At 54.2% G+C, this 20,202-nt stretch overlaps 1 protein-coding gene across 4 annotated transcripts; it reads left to right on the top strand.

Annotated features, from left to right (window-relative positions):
* The first annotated feature begins 6,225 nt into the window (after positions 1-6,225).
* Positions 6,226-19,965, top strand: WNT2B (Wnt family member 2B). Of its 4 annotated transcripts, none has more exons than XM_037152511.2 (5): positions 6,226-6,263; positions 13,640-13,860; positions 14,878-15,155; positions 15,835-16,099; positions 19,448-19,965. In XM_037152511.2, the coding sequence occupies exons 2-5, from the start codon at positions 13,734-13,736 to the stop codon at positions 19,675-19,677; spliced, it is 900 nt and encodes a 299-aa protein (XP_037008406.1). In that variant the 5' UTR covers positions 6,226-6,263; positions 13,640-13,733; the 3' UTR covers positions 19,678-19,965. The 4 variants fall into 4 exon arrangements, with proteins under 4 accessions (XP_037008406.1, XP_037008407.1, XP_037008404.2 ...); XM_037152512.2 differs by lacking the exon at positions 6,226-6,263 and adding an exon at positions 7,806-8,065 and having other exon boundaries at positions 13,596-13,860; XM_037152509.2 differs by lacking the exon at positions 6,226-6,263 and adding an exon at positions 7,878-8,065.
* Positions 19,966-20,202: the final 237 nt, after the last annotated feature.

The following is a 20,202-nucleotide window of genomic DNA, read 5'->3' as shown; positions in this document are numbered from 1 at the left end:
ACTTTTGAGTACTGAAGCCAGATTATAGCAGCCTAAGAAATAAATAGGAGTTAAGAAAACTAAAGTGGAAAAAAATGGGATTTCTCCTTAATGGAGAGTGTAGACTCTATTTTCAAGACGTTCAGAGGTTAAGGAAGGGCAAGGGAGGGTAAATAGCTTTGAAAAAAGTTTTGAGACACTTGGAAAAAATTGTTTATTTATAGACCAAGGGTACTTGGTTAATGGTCAGAGAAATGTAAAAAATTCAGAGACATATGAAAAAAAGTAAAACCAGACTTTGAACCATGTACAAAATTCAGTCTAGGGAGAATAAAAACTGAAGCATAAAACATAAAACTATAAAGCTAATAAAAAATATAAGGGAATATTTTTGTGATTCTTGGATGAAGAAAAGACTTGGCAAATGAAACCCAAGCAGCGCAAAACCACGTGGCAAAAATTGATAGTTCTGACTACATCAAAATTAAGATTTGTGGTCAGTAAAGAACACAATAGATAAAATTAACAATTACACTCAAAGTCTCTTCTTTTCCTTTCCCTTTTCTTTTCTTTTTTCTTTCTACAATTGAGCTGGGGTCATGGGAAGGAAACCCGCAGAAGTAAAGGGTCCTTCTCATCACTTCCTGCCAAGGGCGCGTGCGGCCAACGCGCCCCATCACTGGCGCCGCTGCCCTGGACCACCTGACCCGGGCTGCCGCGTTCTTCAGTGTGAAGCTACCCTCACCTCCCGCTACTGCCGCATCATTTTTGTTCTGTCCTCTTTGGGAGGAAGTCACAACCTGTAGCCCACAGGTAAGGAGGCAGAATTATTAAGGGAACTATTAATGAGTCCACCTCATTATGAGCCAAGTAGCTATGGAGAGTATTTGGAATTCTTCTGCATGGGCGATTTGTTTTCCCCATATATTTATTTACTTACTTATTTATAACAGTACGGATTCATACATATTTATTTTATACTTTGGGCAATAAGTTAAAAACTTTTTGTTGCTCATATTTTCTAGTGTTGACCACTGGGGGTGCTCTCAGTTGACTCCTGTGTTCGTTTTATTTTTTAACCTGGGTGGATACGAATTATATAAACAGAAGCTCTTTGGGGTCCTTGATAATTATTGAGAGTGTAAAGGGGTCCAGAGACCAAAGCGTTTGAGAACCCCACCTGACCCCCAAACCAGATGTGGGCATTGCTTCTCCGCAGGAAGGGGCTGCAGACGGGGCAGAGGCGTAGGAGGCCACACCTGGGCACCCACAGGGACACACGCTGCTCCGTGCCACGCTCGGCCAAGGTTTTCGAGGAGCCTGACTCGCTGGCGTTCTCCCCGAGGACCCAACTCACCCTGACCTGCCTTTCCAGGAAGCGCCGCTGCGGGGCGCACGGTCCCCAGAGGCAGCCTCGCGCCGGCGAGCAAGGCCGCGGGTGTCTGGTGTCTGGGCTGCAGCGCAGCGTGGTCCTCCGCGGGGCCGGGGTCCCGGCCGGACCTAAACCCTCCTGGGTCCCATCAGGCGTGCGGGTGTGACGCCCGCGGACAAGAGCATTCCTGCGGCAGTGGCGAGGCACGCGAAGAGGGGCCAGCCGCTCCCCGGTCCCCCGAGGGCGCCCCGTGCCCTCCACCTGCCTGTCCCCCGCAACCAGCAGCGGGGACGGTTCCCCGCTCCCCGCCCTCCCCTCTCTGGCCCGGCCGGCTGGGCCCCACAGACCCTTTCTTGTGCAATAGCACGACAGGCAGAGATAAATGGCTGCATCTGGAGACCCGGCTAATTGATACAATAAGTTCTGTAATTGTCTCAAAAATAAGGTAATGATTTGGCAGAGGGAATACTTTGATCTTATCAGCCAAGAAAGACCTCTCCAAGTGCAACTTCTGAGAGGGGCTGGAGGCCTCCAGCTTGGAGTGTGAAGCCCGCGCCTTTGCCCCCTGTTCGCGGCCGGACACGGCAGGCTTTTCAAGAATGGACGGAAGGACCCTTCCGTTCGAAGGAATGGAGAATATGCGCACATATGCCACGTGTTATGTGTGCGGAAGGAGTGGGTTCTGGGCTGTTCGGGAGCGGGGGGTGGAGGGGTGGAGAAGAGAAGGGGCGGGGGAGGGCAGGCTGGGATTAGGAAACAGATCTGGCTCAAACCTGATGAGGTCCCTCACACGGTGAGGGCCGCCGACTGGGGCTTTTCAGGCAGGCGGGTGTACGGAGAGCCTCCTCCTGCCTTCTCCGTCCGAGAGGCTGCACACACTCACACACACACTCTCGCCCTGCGCCGTGGGTGTCCCTGCCTGGCAGAGGCCCCAGCACAAAGAGGATTAGAGAGATGAGCTAATCTGGTTCGTGTCCCAGACACGGCCCCAGAAAGGGACCTTGTCTACACTGACGTTTACCGGGCTAAAGGAGTGAGGAGTCCTTTTTCGGGGGCCTGCTGGCTGACAGTGGCAGAAACTCCTCCCCACGGGGAACCAAAGGGAGCCAGGGCCCTGACCTCAGGGAGCAGGGAAGCAGGGTGGATGGACTGTGCTGCAAGAACAGGAGAGAGGTAAAGAGAGAGAGATCCCACAGGAGGAGCTGGATCTCCACCCTACTTGCTTCAAGAGTGAGGAGACTGAGGCCGGGAGATGGCGAGTGACCTACAGAGCCATGCAGATCACACGTGACTGAGTTGGGGGGAGGGGGACTGAGGTTTTCTGATTTTTTTTCAAGCTAGTGCACTTTGCACTGTGTTGCTGGGACTGCTGGGGAAGGTGTAAAGCAGAGGGCAAGAGAGGGACAGGGACAAAAAGAAGCAAGGATACACACCAAGGGAAACACAGAGAGGACCACAGACACATGCACAGACTGAGAAAGCCAGAGAGAGTCAGAAAGAGGTGACGAGACAGATGGGGGGAGTGAAAGAAGAATGAGAGATGGACTCACACGGATTCATGCAGAGGGCAGGACGGAGAGACACAGATGCACACCAAGCGATGGGCAAGGACAGAGACTGATGGCAGAGGCAGAGGAAAGGCAGACATAGACACAGAGAGATAGGAATAGACACAGAGAGGCCATGTGGGGAGACCAAGAGGCAGAGTGAACTGAGGATGGCCGAGTGGGGGGGAGGCAGAGAGTGGGCTCTGTAGATTTTGGTCCACTGAAGCAGATCATTCCGGGCCCAGAACAGGTGGTGGGGAGAGAAAGAAAGCTCCATGCTTGGCCTGCTTGATACATGCAGACTGGGAGAGGGGAGCTGGAGGCAAAGTGGGAACCACCATCCCTCGGGGTCAGGCTGGCCAGTGACCACCCAGGATCCCTGCAGCACACCCACTGGCCTCACACGGAACCTGGGCCACCCGCCCGGGATGGCCGGCAGCCCGCCCACTGCCTGGCTCCAGTCTGATTACAGCCAAAGTGCTAAAAAAGGCTCCAGACCCCCACGCCCCGCCCCCTGGGTCCCACATCCCGAGCTTCCCCTCCTCCTTCCCTTTCTCCCCCAGCTCCCTCCCTTTCCCTCTCCCCACCGCCCCTTGGGGAGCAGTCTACCCCCATCTGGTCACTGGCTGGGAGGAAGGGGGTCCCTGCCCTACCAACCCCCTTCCCCCGTTTGGGACTGGATGCTCCTTCCTTCCAAAGCCCTCTTGGCCTGGCCTCTTTGAGACACGTTCCATGCCTCGCCTGGGACCTCATAAATACCAAAGAGAGGCCGGTCCGGCTACGTAGAAAACATAGATCCCCACCCACCCCCTTAAAATCCCCTGGGTTCTTCCCAAGCTCCCCTCTCTTCCCTAGACACCTGCATGAGAATGCTGGGAAGGGGGAGACAGAGCAGGGGCTGGGCACGGGGTGTGTGTGTGGGGGTGATTCTTGTGTGAAACTGGCCCCATTTCAAATGAGACTTGCCTTGGTTTACAAAGAAATCTCAGGAAAGGCAGCTCAGAGCCCCTAGTGCAAGCAGCAGGAGCAGAAATTCCTTGACTTCCATCCAAACCTCCCCCCAACCCGTCCTCAGCCTTCTCTCTGCTCATTACCATCCATACCACCTCCCACCCACTGGGAAAGAGAGAAGGTCATCGCCAAAGGGGCAAGGAGGGGGCGGGGCAGGGCTCTGGGGCGGACAGGCCCGGTGGAGTAAGAGCTGTTTATCTGCACCCAAGCTCCTGGAGCTGATCTCCACTCCCCTCCAAGGGCCAGTAGAAGTTCACCATTGCTCAGTCACATACAGCTGAGAATAGCATGAAAGAAGATGAATCTTAAGTCTAAGTGGTTCCACAAGGGAGCAGAGTATGAGATGAGGCATCGGGTGAGAGGGCAGGAGGCTGGGTGCCACCTTGAGGAGGGAGGAAGGCCTGGCTCTGCAGGCTGGGTGGAAGCTGCCCGCTGGAGACACAGAGCAGCAGCAGCAGCAGCAGCAGCAGCAGCCGCCTTGGGGGAGACTGGGGTTCTCTTCCAGGTCTCTGTTGACATCTGCAGCATGAGCCTCCGGCAGTCAAGCCTGATGTGCCACCCTCAGATAGCTTTATTGTATTGGCAAGAAAATGCCCTTTCACTCCTCCAATGTCATTTCAGATGCCCTGGCCAGTGCTGGGCACACAGCAGGTGCTCCCTGAGTGCCGACATGACTCCACGAAGGCCCCTCCGGACCAGAATTTGACTCCCAAATCAGTGGCCCCATTACAGTGGAGTGGGGTCAGGGTGGGAGGGAGGGAGGAGCAGGTCAGGCACTAGCCACTAACCCAGCCTCTGGCCTTGACCCCCTGCCTGGAAGTCCTATAACAAGCCCTTGCGTGAGGAGCTGAACTCTCCAGTAGTGTCTAGGACTTGAGGCTGGAAGTTTATTTTAAGATTGGAAGCTCCAAAGTGGCAGATCCCAGAAAACCTCTTCTTTGGCTCTGTGTTTGTTCTCCAGTTAAGTGGTTGAGCTCTGCTCTGCAGTCAGCTAGCTCCTGCAGCCTGGGGTCACTCCTGGGGAGCTGGGGGCTCCAAGGGGAGGGGAAGGAGAGGAAGTGAAGCCCCATCTTGAGCTGTCCACTCTTGGGCAGAGGTAGCCTGTGAGTGTTGGAGAGAAGTCTTGTCCCCTCACCCACTTTCCTTTTGAAGCTACTGATGTTTCTGCGCCCCCCCCCACTCAGCAACATGCTTTAATAGTTGAGCATCTATGTGCTGTGCCAAGACACAGTCCCACTTGACTGTAAAGACAGCTGAAGCCAAAGAAGGGGCCTCAGAAGTGAGTTTGGGGCCCACGTGGGTGAGTCCACCCATGATTAGGGCTGATGTGATCATCTCCAGCTCCCCACCCTGCAACCTCAGGCCCATATGCAGAAATAAACACGGGGCCAGAGTCACGCCCAGGCCTAAGCACACAGGGGAGTCTGGGAGAGGCTGCTGGAGCTTGCAGACTGCTGCCCAGCATCGGGGTGGGGCTGGCTGGGAGGAGGTGAGAGCCTGGTCCAAGGGAAGGGGCTGGGCCAGGAATGAGCCTGGGCCCACTCTTCTCCCACCTGCCCCTCTCACGAGAGCTCAACATAAAGTCCACTGCTTTTTCTAGAAATATGAGGGCCAATTGGAGCCTCCCAGACTGAGAAAAAGGACAGAGGGCAGGGGAAGGGTCAGCCGGTTGGTCTCTGTGTTCAGCCCTCTCCCACTCCCATCTGACTCCAGTCCAGCTCCACTTCCCACCTTTCCCCTGAGGGTGGGCACCTTCTCCCCTGCACCACCTGCCCCAGCCCTGTCACCTACCCGAACTCTGCTCCTCCACCCTGCCTTCTTCTGCTCCAGCGAGCGGCCCCTTGCTAGCTCTGCTCAAACGCCCGAGGTCTCTGCTGGCTGCTCGCTCAGCTTTCGTGCTCGTCATCAGCCATCTGCCTGGATTGACCCCTGCCTCCACAGAGCCTTTGCTGGATCATCCTAGTTCCAACTCTATTTTTCCCACTTATGGCTTTCTTACATACTATGTTTTACATATGATGTGTACTGTTTATTGTCTGTCTTCTCCCAATAAGTGGCAAACTCCATGAGGGCAGAGATTGTTGCGTTTTGCTTTGTTCACTGACAGTCCTCAGTGCTGGCACAGTCTGGCACATGGTGGGAAGAAACAGATACTTGTTGAACTCATGAACGCACCCCGCCCCCTGAAACGGAAAGTGAGGAGTAAAGGAGCAGGAGGTGGGAAGAGGGGATAAAGGTCCCTCGGAGCCCTTCTCCCCCAGCTGCCTCCGGGATGTCTTCGGCATCTCTGCCGCCAGCTGCGCCCTGTCCGCTCACACTCCCGCGTCTCTAACACCCCCAACCAAGAACTGACGGTGAGTTTGGGGTTGAGGGGGTGGGCGATTTCCACAGCGTTGTTTACACCAGGGCTTTACAGTTTAGATAAATCGAGGGAAGAGGCCTGAAAGACACCCGGAGATGAGGGGCTACGTGGGAGAAACTGAGGCTGGAGAAGGGGTTGGGGCCAGATTTCAGTTGAACCCCCAAAGTTGGGGACCCAGGGTTTTAAGAAGAATTTTTAAGTCTTTGTAAGGACCACTCTGCCGCCAGAGGCTCCACCTGCCAGCCGGGGAAGTGTGGGGCGGGGCAGGGCTGGGGAGCGAGGGAGGGGGAGAGAGAGAGAAAGAAAGAGACAGAGACTGTGTATGTGTTGGGGGAGACGAGGGGAGTCGCTTTCAGCAGTAACGCCTCCCGCCCCTTCCCGATTCGCCACGCCCCCAGGCGGTGTGCGCTGCGGGGAGGGAGGGCGGGGAGCAGTGGGGAGGACGCAGGGTGGAACCGCGAAGGAGAGCAATGGCTCCGAGGCTTCCATTCTCTCAGCAGGACCCCCACCCCGGCCTCTGTTCGGGAAAGCCGCCCAGCTGTTTCTGATTCTTTCCTACTCTCAGCCCCGCCCCAGGGGGTGGGGGACCGAAGCACCGAGGAAGCCGGGGGAGACGGAGCTCTATCGATCCCGGGCTGTAACAGGCCGGGAGTCCGCAACCGGTCCGCAGGTGTGCCCCCTCTGTTTCGGCCACCGATTGCCGGTCTTCAGGCCGGAGGGAAGCAGCAGGACCGGATAGACGGACAGAAGCCAAGTCTAAAAGTTTTTTGGTGGGGCGGGGGTCGGAGGAACTGGGGCAACGAGCCCTAGGAGAGAGAAGTCCTACCTGAAGCCGGCTGCCCAGGGCGCCCTGTTGGCACCGTTGCAAAGGGAGTAGAGATTGTCCCGCAACTTCCCGTTCCTGCGCTTTTCACAGGAGCGCAGAAACGGAGAGAGGACCCGAGGAAATGTGTGCGCCCCCTGTGCTCAGCTCCAGTGTCACTGTAGGCTAGCGGACAGGGGGAAGTGTCTGCAAGCCCTGCTCCGCGCTCCGGGCCATCGCCCACGTTAGTTTGGGGTTGCCGATGCAGGGCGCTAGGACCCGGTGGCGCGGTGTCGGATGGGACAGGGCGCTCTGGGCGCAGTGGGGCGCCGCTGCGCCCACCGCACCCGCTGGAGCAGGTGGGGGAGCGGAGCGGTGCAATGCCCTGGCGTCGAGGGGCGGAGGCGGCCGCCACAGCTAGGGCGCAGCGGAGGGCCGGGGCTGCGCGGGCGGAGCCGCCCTGAGGGCCCCGCGTGTCCCCAGCCTCGGCCCCGCCCCGCGCCGTCCAATGAGAGCCCGCGGCCTGAGGGGCTGTCCGCACACTCTACCCGCAGCCCCACTCCGCGCTGCCGACCCCCCGACACCGAACCCCGAGCTCCGAGCGCCACCGTCGGCTTCCAGACACCGCTCACTGCGCCCCTCTCCGGGACCCTGCTCCCCGACTCCTGGAGCCCAGGTGCCCCTAGGTCCCCAGCCGACCGTGAGCCTATGGCCCCCCAGGGGGGTGAGTAGGAGCAGCCTGCGTACCCCCAGCCGGTGCCGCGTCCTCGCCCCTCCGGGCCGCGCGGCGGGAGTCTCCGGGGAGCTATGCTGAAGCCGGGTGGTGCGGAGGACGCCGCGCAGCTGCCCCCTCGGCGCTCCCGCGCCCCTGTCCCCGCGCCCAGACCCGCTGCCCCCGACGGCTCTCGGGCTTCGGCCCGCCTGAGTCTTGCCTGCTTGCTGCTGCTGCTGCTGCTGCTGACGCTGCCGGCCCGCGTAGACACGTCCTGGTGGTGAGTGCGACCCGCAGGTTTGGGAGGGTGAAGCTCCGGGTCAGCCGGAGGCGCGGGGAGGGAAGACGCCGGCCCCGACATCCGCAGCTCAGGAGACAGGGTCAGCGCCTCGACGGAGTTAGAGACCTTCTGGGAAGGGCTGTCACCGCAGTTGCGAAGGGACCGGGGCAGAAGTGAGGGCGATAGCGGGGCGCCGCGCCTTCGCCTCCGGTGGAGGTGGGTGCGGGGTATCTGGAGTAAGGACGCCGGGGGCGGAGGCTTTCCAGACCCTCCTATGCTGTGTCCGTGCTTCAGCTCAGTCGTTTCAGGGCACAAGCTACCCTCCGAGGTTCTCTCGGGGTTGATTCAGACAGCAGTCACCCATCTGCGGCCTTCCTACAAGAACGCCTGATCACCCCAGGTCGCCGCCCCGGGAGGTGGCGACCGGGACTGCGCGCGAGGGTGGAAGAGCCTCGCTGGTCCACCGACGCAGCGGGCAGGGCAAGGCTTAGAGACGGGACCGCGTCAACAACTGCCCCATTAACTCCCACAGTTAAAACAAAACACTCGGGTTTGCATAATTTAGGCATCTGTCTCCAGCGTCTGTTTAAAGGATGCCACTTGGAACCTTGAGATCTCCCTCCCGGCTTCCTTGTTCTTCCCCGACGACCCTCTCAGTCCCCTCCGAGAACTAGGGGCTTGTGGCGTCCCAAACCACTGAGAACCTGTCCTCAGACTTCCTGCAGGCCCTTGACTCCGGACACTTCGCCAGAGGCAGAGGAGCCACAAGGCACTGCAGATCGGCTAGACATCTGCAAGGCCCCTGCGCCCAGTGCCTGGGTGGTACTCGTCCTTTTCCTTCTGCTCAGCAGGGCAGGGGGAGAGTTGGAGTGAGAAAGGCTCGGCCTTCTCACCTTTCCTCTCCACCTCGCAGTGGTCTCCTGGATGGACTGTCGCTCCTCTCTAACCCACGCAGTGCCCCCTTCCCCTCCTCAGTTTGCCCCTCTCCAGCCCTCCCCCACCCTATCGCCACCTCAGAGTGTGGTCTCTTCTCCCCTCCAGCCCTGTGGCTTTTCTCCTCTGGACTCGGAATTTTGGCTGAAAGGATTCGGGGTAGCTGGCTGAGGGGCCAGCGAGCTTGGGCCGAAGATTCCTATCATTTCAAGATGCGTCTCTTGCTCACCATCCCCACCCCCCACCCCGTTTTCCTGTTTCAGAAAAATCTCTCGTTTGGATCTTTTTTATCTCTGCAGTGTTGGGGAAGGCAAGGAGGGGGTTCTGCATGGGGGAGCAGGGAGGCCCATATCTTACATCTGGCTTGAAACATTCCTTCAGAAAGGGAAAGGGAAGAAGGGGGGTGAGGAGAAAAGCCTTTCAAAGTTCAGAGTGAGCCCAAAGCCACTCTTTACCCTCAAGGGCTCAGTCTGGCTGGGGACATGCCTCTTCAGTGGCCCTGTAGAGAAAGGGCGAACATCATTATCCATCCCAGATGGCAGCCTGCTTTTAGGGACTCTTGATTCCTTCCTTCCAGTTGGGGGGCTGTCTTGGGGACCATGTGGTACTCAGGTGAGGGAGTGTCAGGCAGCCTGGCAGTTTCATCGGCCGGAGGGGGTTCCAAAGACCCATCCGGAGTTCTCCCGAGTCCCCATTTTGGCACTTTGGCTATTCTCTCTCCCTTTTTCTTTCTCACTCTACTCCTCCTCCTCAAGTGGACCATATTAAAGATTTTGGGGGAAAAAACACCCTGGGTGGGAGAGCTAGCCGGGGAGGCAGGCGGGTGAGGCAGGGGTTCAGCAGTCCCTGTGAACTGGAGGACGGCAGCAGCAGGGCCAGGATGGGCAGTGAGTGCAGAGGCTGTTTCCATCTTCTGGCCTCTCACCCTGCCAGCTGCAGGCCCGGGTGCCTGCTCCGTGGGCATCCCTGCTGGGATGCAGTGGCAGCTGCTCTCCACGGGCAGGCCGGGCCCCCAAGGGCATTATCTCTTTCCCTTGGGGAGAAAACCAGCAAGGGTGGCATCCTGTGCAGCCCCTCAAGGAGACGCTGTGGACTCTGTGTGGGTCCGAGTTCCTCTCCGGAGCAGGTCAATGCTCTCCCCAGCGCACAGTCTGCTCTTCCTCACAGCCCTTCCCTTCCTCTCCAGCCACGCCTTCCCTCTCCCACTTTATAACCGGAGGAGGAAATGATGGTCTCTTCATAGTCTACAACAAACAGAACAAGAAACCGGGGGCTCCTGGCATGTGCTTCCCTGCTCTATTTTGCATTCTGCAGGGAATTGCAAGAGCCGGACTGAGTCATGGATTCACAAAGGGAGAAGAACAGAACGGTGTAACATTCACATCGTTGTTACCAACCGTGGCTGCCATTTAATGAGCCCTCACTAAGCTCCAGACACTAAGACTAACACTTAAGCGCATCACCTTCTTCAGCCCCTCAAATAGTCCAGTGTGGCAGATACTACTATTATCCCCTTTTCACATATGAAGAGAGGAAGGGAGTGGCAAGAAACTCAAGTTCAACCAATTCTGAAGTCAGATTGGCCTACTCCTGGCTAAGCCTCTCTTGCCCTTGGAATGAAAATGAACGTGGACTTTGGAGTCAGATGTCCTTGGTTCACACTTGGTTCTTCTCTGACTAGCTCTGATGGATAGAGCTGGGTATCATCACTTATTCTTCCTGAGTCTCAGTTTCTTCCCCTGTAACGTGGAGATGGATCTCTCTCTCTCTCTCTCTCGTAGGATTTTTGTGTAGAAAAATGTTTTATAAACGTAAGGTACCATACAAATGATGTTGTATTAAGAGATTCAGGGAGGGTAATGGTTTTAGCCCTGTGTTCAAAGCCCTGTCTGGCTGGCCTAAACTATGTGCCCTAGGGAACTATAAAAGGGGGAAATAAGAAGAGGCTCCCTGGCCTCATTAACAAGACACGAACATAAACCATCTGCAGCTAGGCTGGCGATGTCCACAAGGAGTGACGCTGTAATGGAAGTTTATGACTGGCTAAGGGGGAGGAGAGAGCTGGAGGTAAGTTAGAGCAGTAAGGGTTTATTCAACAAGTAGTTACTAAGTGCCTACTGTGTGCCACACACTGTTCTCGGCTCTGGGCACGCTGAAGTGAACAAAACAGACAGAAATCCATGCCTTCATGGAGCAGTGCATACGGATCAGCTGGGGGTGTCGGGAAGGTGCAGATCCTGATTTGGCAGGCCTGGGATGGGGCCTGAGGCTCTGCACCTCCAACAGACCCCAGGTGATGCAAATACTGCTGTTCTGGGGACCACACTTTGAGGAGCAAAGAGCTGGAGTGATAGTAGGATATGAGTCACCCTGTCAAAGGAAGGCATAGTCAGAGTAGGTGAAGAAAATCATTCTGGGGCCAGAAGCTGGGAAGGAAGTGAGAACTTCTGGATGGGGAAACAGAGCTAGAGTCAGGGGTATCTCACCACTACTAGCCCTCAAACGTCTTTGTGCCCTTGACAGCTAGGCTAAGTGCTTGGCACATGGCAGGCATTTTGCAGGTATGTGTTGAGCTGAGAAGGGAATGGGCTGGGGCCCCGGCTCAGACTCAGGCTCACTGGTCAGCAGACAAGCACCCTATTCTCTAGAATCTTGAAGTAGCTACTTAGTGGGGTGGTAGGTGGAGAAACTTAACATCTTCCCATCTTAGATACTGAACAGATGTTCCCACGCTCAGTGAGGATGTAACAAGGAGGACCAATGTGGGCTACAGCAGAATGGATTTAAGTCAGACCACAGGAAGGACTTTTTGCCAGAGTTTGGCCTGCCTCACTCCAGACTGTCTCATGAGGGCTGGATGACTGGTCTCCCATTCCCATCTAACCCCCGCCTTCCCAAGCCCCAATAAAAAAAAAACAACAAACACCCATTGCTTAGGGCAGTACTCGGGCTGCGCTGGGGAAACAGAATGGTGGTGAGACAGGGACGGGCTCCAGCTCCAACGGTCTTGAATCTCCAAACAAAGCGCCGCAGCAGTGGGTGTAACTCTGGGCTGTGCGTCAGGCGGCCCTTTCCGGCCTGGCCCAGCCCGGGGTGTTTATTTTGTTTGTTCCTGGAAGCTGTTGCCCTGATGGACAGTGCTGGAGACGCTGATTCCATGGGATTTCTCAGTGCCGGCTCAGCCCTCTCACCCCTCCCCCGGGACAGATGGGCCCCATCAGCCCCGCTGAGGTCCAGAAGAGGCGAGCTTCGGCCCTCCTTGTGTTTGTTTTAGTTGGTATCACCAGTGGTGACCCAGTCTGTGGGTGAGAGTGGGGTGTAGTAATGGGGGGAAGGGGGCACGTAGAGCCCAGGGCAGTCCAGCTTTGCCCCATTACCCACTGGCCACCCTCCCTCTCCCCACCTACCTCTAGGCCCATTTGGGGCTCTTTCCCAAACCACAGGCTCATTCACAGCCCAAACCAAAATCTCTCCTGTTTGTGGCAGCAGCTGCCCCCTGTGGCCCCCACCTGATGAGAAAAGGGGAGCGAAGGCGTCCCTTGATGTGTTAGGACAGGAGAATGGAGAATTCCCAGCAAATCAAGGAAGGTGCTGGGTGTTGGAGAGATAAAAAGGGCGTGAGAAGTGGGTGAATGGGTCAGATCTCATTTGGTGGCCTTGTGGGGAGGAAAAGTGATGATACAGTCCTGTCTTCTCTGTGAATGGTCTTCCCAAGGCTGGTGGTGGAGTCCAGGGCTAAGGGTGTTTAAATAAAGAGAACATATTGCCTGGAGAAATCTGAGAATGACTCAAGCAGCCCACCCATCTTTTAGTAGCCTACCCCCAATGACCTTCTTAAAAATAGTTCATATTGGGCAAACTGGGGACTGGAATATGGGGAGTGTCACTGTCTTGCTTTACCTTGGCCTTGGGTTTCCCACAGCAACAGCCCTCTGCCCATGCAGGACATCCTGTCCCATAGGCTGGGTAGGAGGATTTGAAAGAATCAAGACTCATTAGCTACAAAAGGCCAGGGGCCTGGAAATACAGCGTAAGGGGAGGAGAGTTGGGAGTGGGGTCTTCCTCCCCAGACCTCAGGTTGGGAATGAGGACTTTAGCTGCATGGGTCTGACAAGGGCTGTAAACATGACTCGGAGTTGCCCTCTGTGTCTCTGCTCGCAGGCCCCGCCCTGTCTCCATCCTTCTTCCTCCAAACCATGCCTTCATGGACCAACCATGCAGGACATGCCTCTTACATGTGGGTGTAAGAGTGTTATCTCAGACTCTCGTTATGTTAGTTTATTTTTCCATGAGGCTCTTAATGTTTATTAAATAAATAGGCAATGGGTTTATGTGACATACCCACAGCTTTTTGTGTATGTGACACATGGCTGGCCTGCATGCTGGGAGTGTGTGTCACTCTGGCCTTTGGCTGGAGAACTGGTAATGCTGGGAGACCACTCAATTACTCTCTCTGCAACTATATAACTATTTCTCCAGAGCTTGTGGGGACCGGTTCTACTCCCGGCCTCAGGGCATGTGGGCTGGGAAAGGGGAAGGAACCACTCCAAGGTCTGAATGCCAAAACTTTCCCCTCCTTACTCCTCTCCTGCTGCAGAAAAGGGGCCCGGATGCTCTGACAAGGCCATCTCCACCTTGCAGGTACATCGGGGCACTGGGGACCCGAGTGATCTGTGACAATATCCCAGGTTTGGTGAGCCGGCAGCGGCAGCTGTGCCAGCGTTACCCGGACATCATGCGCTCGGTGGGCGAGGGTGCCCGAGAGTGGATCCGAGAGTGCCAGCACCAGTTCCGCCACCACCGCTGGAACTGCACCACCCTGGACCGGGACCACACTGTCTTTGGCCGCGTCATGCTCAGAAGTAGGGGCCTCTTCCACCCTACCCAGCTCCTCCTTCCCGTCCTGTGCTGGGGCTGCTGAGTGGATAGGGCAGGTGTGATCCCCTCTCCCTGTCCTATACACCACTTCATAATCAGAGAAACAGCTGTGGGCAGAGCCCAGGATACAGTTGGGAACAGAACCTCAGGGCTTCAGAAATGTAGCCAGAGGCCCCTCCAAGTCTCAGTGTTCTGGGATGATGGGACAAAGAAGCAGCATTCACAAGTACCTCCCTCTTTCTTCTTCCCTTTCCTGTCCCTCCCTAACCCCCACTCTGTGGGTTTCCGTGCACTGCCAGGCTGAGGACCAGGTTCTCATCACCACAATCACTACCCTCACTCTGATACTCCAGACACCACAGTGATGGGAGCAAGGGATAAACAGAAAGGTGATATGTAAACATTTGGAGAGTTTGTGGTTTGGCCCCAGCTCAGCAAAAAAAAGGCTAAGCAGAGCTAGACGATGGTAAGCTAGGAGAAAGGGAACGAGATGGGAAACCAGAGGTGTTAGGGGACAGGAGTGACAATTCATCAGTCCTTGAGAGCAGGAACAGAAGGAAGCAAGCAGGGGAAAGTAGCCTATCTCTCCAAAGAGGCTGACCCCCTGGGCTGGGGTCTCCATTGTTGGGGAACTGTCCAGCAGAGTGGGCCTGAAAAGGCATGGACTGGGGACGAAGGAAGGCATAGCTGGCCAGGGTTGGCACTTCATGGGAGGTGACAGTTCACCTGAAACTTTTTCATGGATGGATCCAGGGAGTTTGGAAGGAAGCAAGAGTACAGGTTAGCCCAGGAAGTCAGATGTACAAAGAATGGGACAGACAGTAGTGAAGGGTATTATAAGGGGTCAGATATTCTGGAGAATGCTCTTGGAAGGGCACTTTAAATAATGAGGGTGCTGGGCTGCTCAAAGAAAGAAAAAGAGAAGAGAAATTTCAGTCGGGGACTCTGGGGGCTGAAGAAGGGGACCTTCCTGAGACACACTTCCACTTCCCTCTCTCTAGGTAGCCGGGAGGCAGCATTTGTCTATGCCATCTCATCAGCCGGGGTGGTCCACGCTATCACCCGTGCCTGCAGCCAGGGTGAACTGAGTGTGTGTAGCTGTGACCCCTATACCCGCGGCAGACACCATGACCAACGTGGGGACTTCGACTGGGGTGGCTGCAGTGACAACATCCACTATGGTGTGCGCTTTGCCAAGGCCTTCGTGGACGCCAAGGAGAAGAGGCTCAAGGATGCCCGGGCCCTCATGAATTTACACAACAACCGCTGTGGTCGCACGGTCAGTATTCACAGCTGTGCCTGTGCGTTCCTGTTTGCTGGGGGTGACCGTGTGTGTGCTTGTGTATTATATGTGAAGGTGGAAGTGCTGAGGGCTTCTGGGTTCCTTCCAAGTGCCCCACCCCCGGGACAGGAGCAGTAAATGCAAGGGAGCTTGGGAATGCCTAAGTTCAGCCAGATGCATAGTCTTCACCAGGTGGAAAGTAGGGACAGGTGGAGAAAAGGAGGGAAATAACTCTTTAAGAAGGAAAAAGCGTGCTTCCATAAAGACTGAGGAGCATGAGGCCTTGTTCCAGTCAGTTCACTGGTATCTGAGCACCTCCTATGTGCCCAGTCCTATGCTAGAAAATGACATGCTACAGAAGCAGAAGGCATGGTACCTTGAACTCCAAAATACGTGATGTGCCAGGATACTGTAATCATGAACAGAATTCTGTGGCCCTAAAGTTCAAACAGCCTATCATGAAAAGAAGAGCATTGTGGATCCAGGAAGGCTTCTTGGAAGAAGAGGCTCTTGAATTTATCAGGAAGAACGGGTGGGATCTGATGGGGGAAAGAACGACCAATGGCCAGCCAAGGCCAGGTCCTGCGGACCTCAGAGCACTTGTGTTTTTAGTTCAAGGGATGACTAAAGTGCCCTACCTGGCTGCCTCTCTCTTACCTGCCTCCCTCCCTCCCAGGCTGTGCGGCGGTTTCTGAAGCTGGAGTGTAAGTGCCATGGCGTGAGTGGCTCCTGTACTCTACGCACCTGTTGGCGTGCACTTTCAGACTTCCGTCGCACAGGTGATTACCTACGGCGGCGCTATGATGGGGCTGTGCAGGTGACAGCCACACAGGACGGTGCCAACTTCACAGCAGCCCGCCAAGGCTATCGCCGTGCCACCCGGACTGACCTCGTCTACTTTGACAACTCCCCAGACTACTGTGTCTTGGACAAGGCTGCAGGTGAGTAGGGAAAGCAGGTGAGGTCATGGAGACCTAGTGCCAGCACCCCTGAGTAGTCACGGTTTGTCCGTCTTCAGGAGTTAGGAAGGGGATACTGTGGGAAGAGTCAGTCTCCTCCTGACATGAAAATCTTGGAAGGAGATCGATGACTGATAATTTGGTCTGCCGGCCAGTGCTGCCCAATCAGAGAAGAGAGGCCGCTCAGCTCCTGGAGTCCTGAGGTCCGAATGATATACAGAAGTGAGGGAAATGGCTCAGTGATTGTTAAATGGGTCACCTGTTCTCAGTACTGCGCAATGTTTGGCCTACACAGAAGCCTAAGATGCAGCCCTAAGTCTCCGGCTTTTTACAATCTAGCTAAGAAATGAGATGTAATAGGTAGACAGATGTAACTGCAAAAGACAGATAACTAGAGAAATTGAGAAGCTGATTTGAAAATGTGGAATCTAAGCCATTTCTGAAGTGTGGGGATTATCTGTATAGCTGGAGAGAACAGGCAGATATTGTCTAAGCAGAAGCAGAATGGTAGGTGGTACATGATCAGTTCCAGGAACAGGGAGCAGATTAATCTGACTGAGTGAAGATTTCCGATATGGGAGATTAGAAGTAGAAGGATGGCTGGGATCAGACCGCAAATGACCTTGGAAGGCTTTACCCCGTGTGCTGCCATTGAACACTAACGTGGAGTTGGGGAAGCAAGGAAAGGAGCTCCCTACCGAGGCCTGCCATTTGCTGGCAGGAAGCAGCAAATATCTGTGACAGGTATTTGTGGTGGAATTCTTGGGGATGCTGGAAGGTGATATGGTATTACCCCAAAGGATGGAAGTTACCATCTTGGGCCCAACTTCAGGTTCAGGTAGGGTAAACCGGAACAGTGTGCAGTGCCCCAGATGGCTCTCCCCCTGGTGACCATCCTGGACTCTCAGACTCAGCAGTCAGGACGTGGGTGAGGTGGAGTGAAAAACCTCAGCTGTCTTCGGTACTGTGTTCTTTTAAAGATTTTATTTATTTATTTACTTTTAGAGAGAGAGGGGGAGTGAGGGAGAAGGAGAGAAACATCAATCAGTTGCCTCTCATACACATCCTGATGGGGGGACCAAACCCACAACCCAGGCACGTGCCCTGACAGGAAATCAAATGGGTGATGTTTCGCTTTGCGGGACGATGCCCAACCAATGAAAGAGCCACTCTGGTCAGGGCTTGGGTACTGGGTTTTCAACCATCACTGTCATTGCTGGAGAGTCAAGTGGTTTGGAGCAAACCTGGGCGCAGAACCGGGGTGGGGCTTTATCCAAGTAAGAGAGAAAACAGCCTGTGTACCTCAAGGGTGCTGAGACAAAAAGGTTGAGGGAGCCCATCTGATTCCCCCAGTGAGTTCCTGTGGTATAACTGAGAGAACTACTTTCCAAATGCCTGGAAATCATTCCATCACATCCTAGGTGTAAGCCTACGCTATCTACCAACCACACCTAACATGCCCCTTTGGGGAAGGATCTTTGGAATTAGGAGGGAGCTGAGTCACATATGTGTTTTCTCAGAGGTATAAAATTAAGTCTCATAAAACCCAAAGTGGGGCCTGGAATTCAAAGGGTCCAAGTCATCCGGAAGGGAAAATGGAGCCAGGAATTCCCTTTAAGGCAGTACTGTCTGACCGCACCTTCTGTGATGACAGAAATGTTCTACATCTGAGCTCTCTAATGCAGTAGCCACTGAGCTACATGTGATTACTGAGTATTTGAAATACAGCTAGTGTGACTAAGGAATTAAGCTTTGAAATTTATTTAACTTTAATTACTTTAAATCTAAGTGATCTTATTTGGCCAGTGGCTACTACTCTGGATATCTCAGCTCCAGAGGGTAGAGGAGACTTCTCTTGCATGAGAAGGACTTAAAACCCAACTCTTGCAGTTAGGAGAACAGCATACATCGAAGACCTAGTTGGCCACACCCTGGAGCAGTGGTCTTCTGACATTTAAAATTATATCTTCCTATCATTTAAAAATATTGAGCATGCACCTCTCATATGTGTATATTCACTTATAAATGATATCTAGGTTCTGCTGTACTAATATGTGCATTATAAAACACAATAGCCCTGGCTAGTATGGCTCAGTGGATTGAGTGCCAGCTTGCGAACCAAAGTGTTGCAGGTTCAATTCCTAATCAGGGCACATTGCCTAGGTTTTGGGCCAGGTCCCCAGTAGGGCATACGTGAGAGGCAACCAAGCATTGATGTTTCTCTCCCTCTCTTTCTCCCTCCCTTCCCCTCTAAAAATAAATAAATTAAATATTTTTAAAAACCACAATACAGAACAGGTATTTTTAAATTGATAAAGTAAAAAACAAATACAGAAGTTCTAGCATTTTCCTTCCATATCCCAATGGAATGTGCAGACTCCTGCTGTAGAAGGCAGTTACTTTACTCCCCTCCTTGAACTCCCAGGCTAGCCACTTTCCCATCCCTGGGAGAGGGTTGGAGGAGATACTGTCTAGGATCCATCCCACCCCAAATTCTATCATTTTATAAGCTGTTGCTAAAATCAGTGAGAATGAGGTCCTGAGTGTTTTCTGTGCATGGGGAGAACATCGTCCTTGCCCTTCAAGAGTTCCCACTGCCAGGGTAAAGCAAGGGATATTCATCAGGAATTCCTTAGGGGTATGCCTCCCCACAGTCAAGGTACTCAGTTCACCCCTGGTTTGAATATAGATTGTAGAGGTAACATAACAGTCCACTGAGTTAGATGCTATTATTATGCTTATTTTCATATGAGAAAACTAAAGTCCGGAGGGATGAACTGACTTGCAAATCATATAGCTAAAAAGTGGCAGACATGAGATTTAAACTTAGACACTCTGACATCAGGCACATGCTTTTCACAGCCATAGCACACGACTTCCCTGTGTAGTGCAACTTAAAGATGTAAACGAAGGACCGAAATGCCAACAAATGGTAGCTGGGTCAGAGTTGTGGCAAGACTTTCTGGAAAAGATACATGATAGGCTACTTTTTTTAAACTTATTATGGAAAAATTCAAACACACAGTAGAGAGTCTTCACCTGGCTTTGACAATGACACACGTCTCAAGGCCAAGTTTTAAAGGGGTCTGGGAGTGTATGTTGGCAGCGAGGGCACTGCTGGTGAAGCCAGTGGTTTCTGGACAGCCCCTGTGGGGGGAGGAAACCGGCCTGGGGCGGAGGGCCAGGAGGGCATGATCAGGCTGGCCAGCAGGGTGTTTTCAGGAGAAGGGACTCTTTAGGGTGTCCTGGTAAGCATGCAGGTAAGGGAACTCAGAGCAGCTGGAGTGAATAAGCACCAACTTGGTTCTCACTCTCTTTTTCCCAACCCAGGTTCCCTGGGCACTGCAGGTCGTGTCTGCAGCAAGACATCGAAAGGGACAGATGGCTGTGAAATTATGTGCTGTGGCCGAGGCTATGACACAACTCGGGTCACCCGGGTCACCCAGTGTGAGTGCAAATTCCACTGGTGTTGTGCTGTTCGGTGCAAGGAGTGCAGAAACACTGTGGACGTCCACACCTGCAAGGCCCCCAAGAAGGCAGAGTGGCTGGACCAGACCTGAACATATAAATACCTCACTCATCCCTTCACTTCAAACCTCCTGACTCTGAAAGCACAAGATCTTTGCATGCACACCTTCCTCCACCCTCAACCCTGGGATGCTATAGCTTCTATTTAAGGACTTGGAGCGTTATCCGGAGGGACTCTGGTGTCCTGGCTGGTTCCTGAGCCCTGGGAAGGAGTTAACAGGGAATGTGAGACACAGAGCAGCTCTCTGACTGCCCACTCTGGAGGTCAGAAGGGGTCTTCAGAGCGAATGAGTTGCACTAAAGCACGCAGTCAAGGCTCATGTTTCTCTTCCCCTGCGCTGGCTTCCTGACACTTGTGTGTGTGCATGAGGAAGGATACCTGGAGAGAGCTTCCTTTCGTTCCTACCTGGCTGAGGGTGGATGGGACAGAGATTAAATCGCATACTTCTTCCCTGGGTCAGTTCGAGCAGACCGCCTTGTACCCCAAAAGGAATTCTTAGGCTACAACACTCTTCCATTATTAAGAGTTAGATGAGAGTTAGCCAGTGGACAAGGTT

The sequence above is a fragment of the Artibeus jamaicensis genome, unplaced genomic scaffold (genome assembly GCF_021234435.1).
Source record: "Artibeus jamaicensis isolate MK-2021 breed Jamaican fruit bat unplaced genomic scaffold, CSHL_Jam_final scaffold_1689, whole genome shotgun sequence".
In the NCBI taxonomy this organism is placed as follows: Eukaryota; Metazoa; Chordata; class Mammalia; order Chiroptera; family Phyllostomidae; genus Artibeus; species Artibeus jamaicensis.
This window is presented reverse-complemented; position numbering and strand designations above follow the sequence as displayed.

Excerpts from the sequence above, each read along its gene's own strand:
- WNT2B (XM_037152509.2), top strand. The coding sequence starts at position 7,881 with ATGCTGAAGCCGGGTGGTGCGGAGGACGCCGCGCAGCTGCCCCCTCGG. Across the intron at positions 15,156-15,834 it reads ACAACCGCTGTGGTCGCACG|GCTGTGCGGCGGTTTCTGAA; the intron begins GTCAGTATTCAC and ends CCTCCCTCCCAG. Across the intron at positions 16,100-19,447 it reads TGTCTTGGACAAGGCTGCAG|GTTCCCTGGGCACTGCAGGT; the intron begins GTGAGTAGGGAA and ends TTCCCAACCCAG.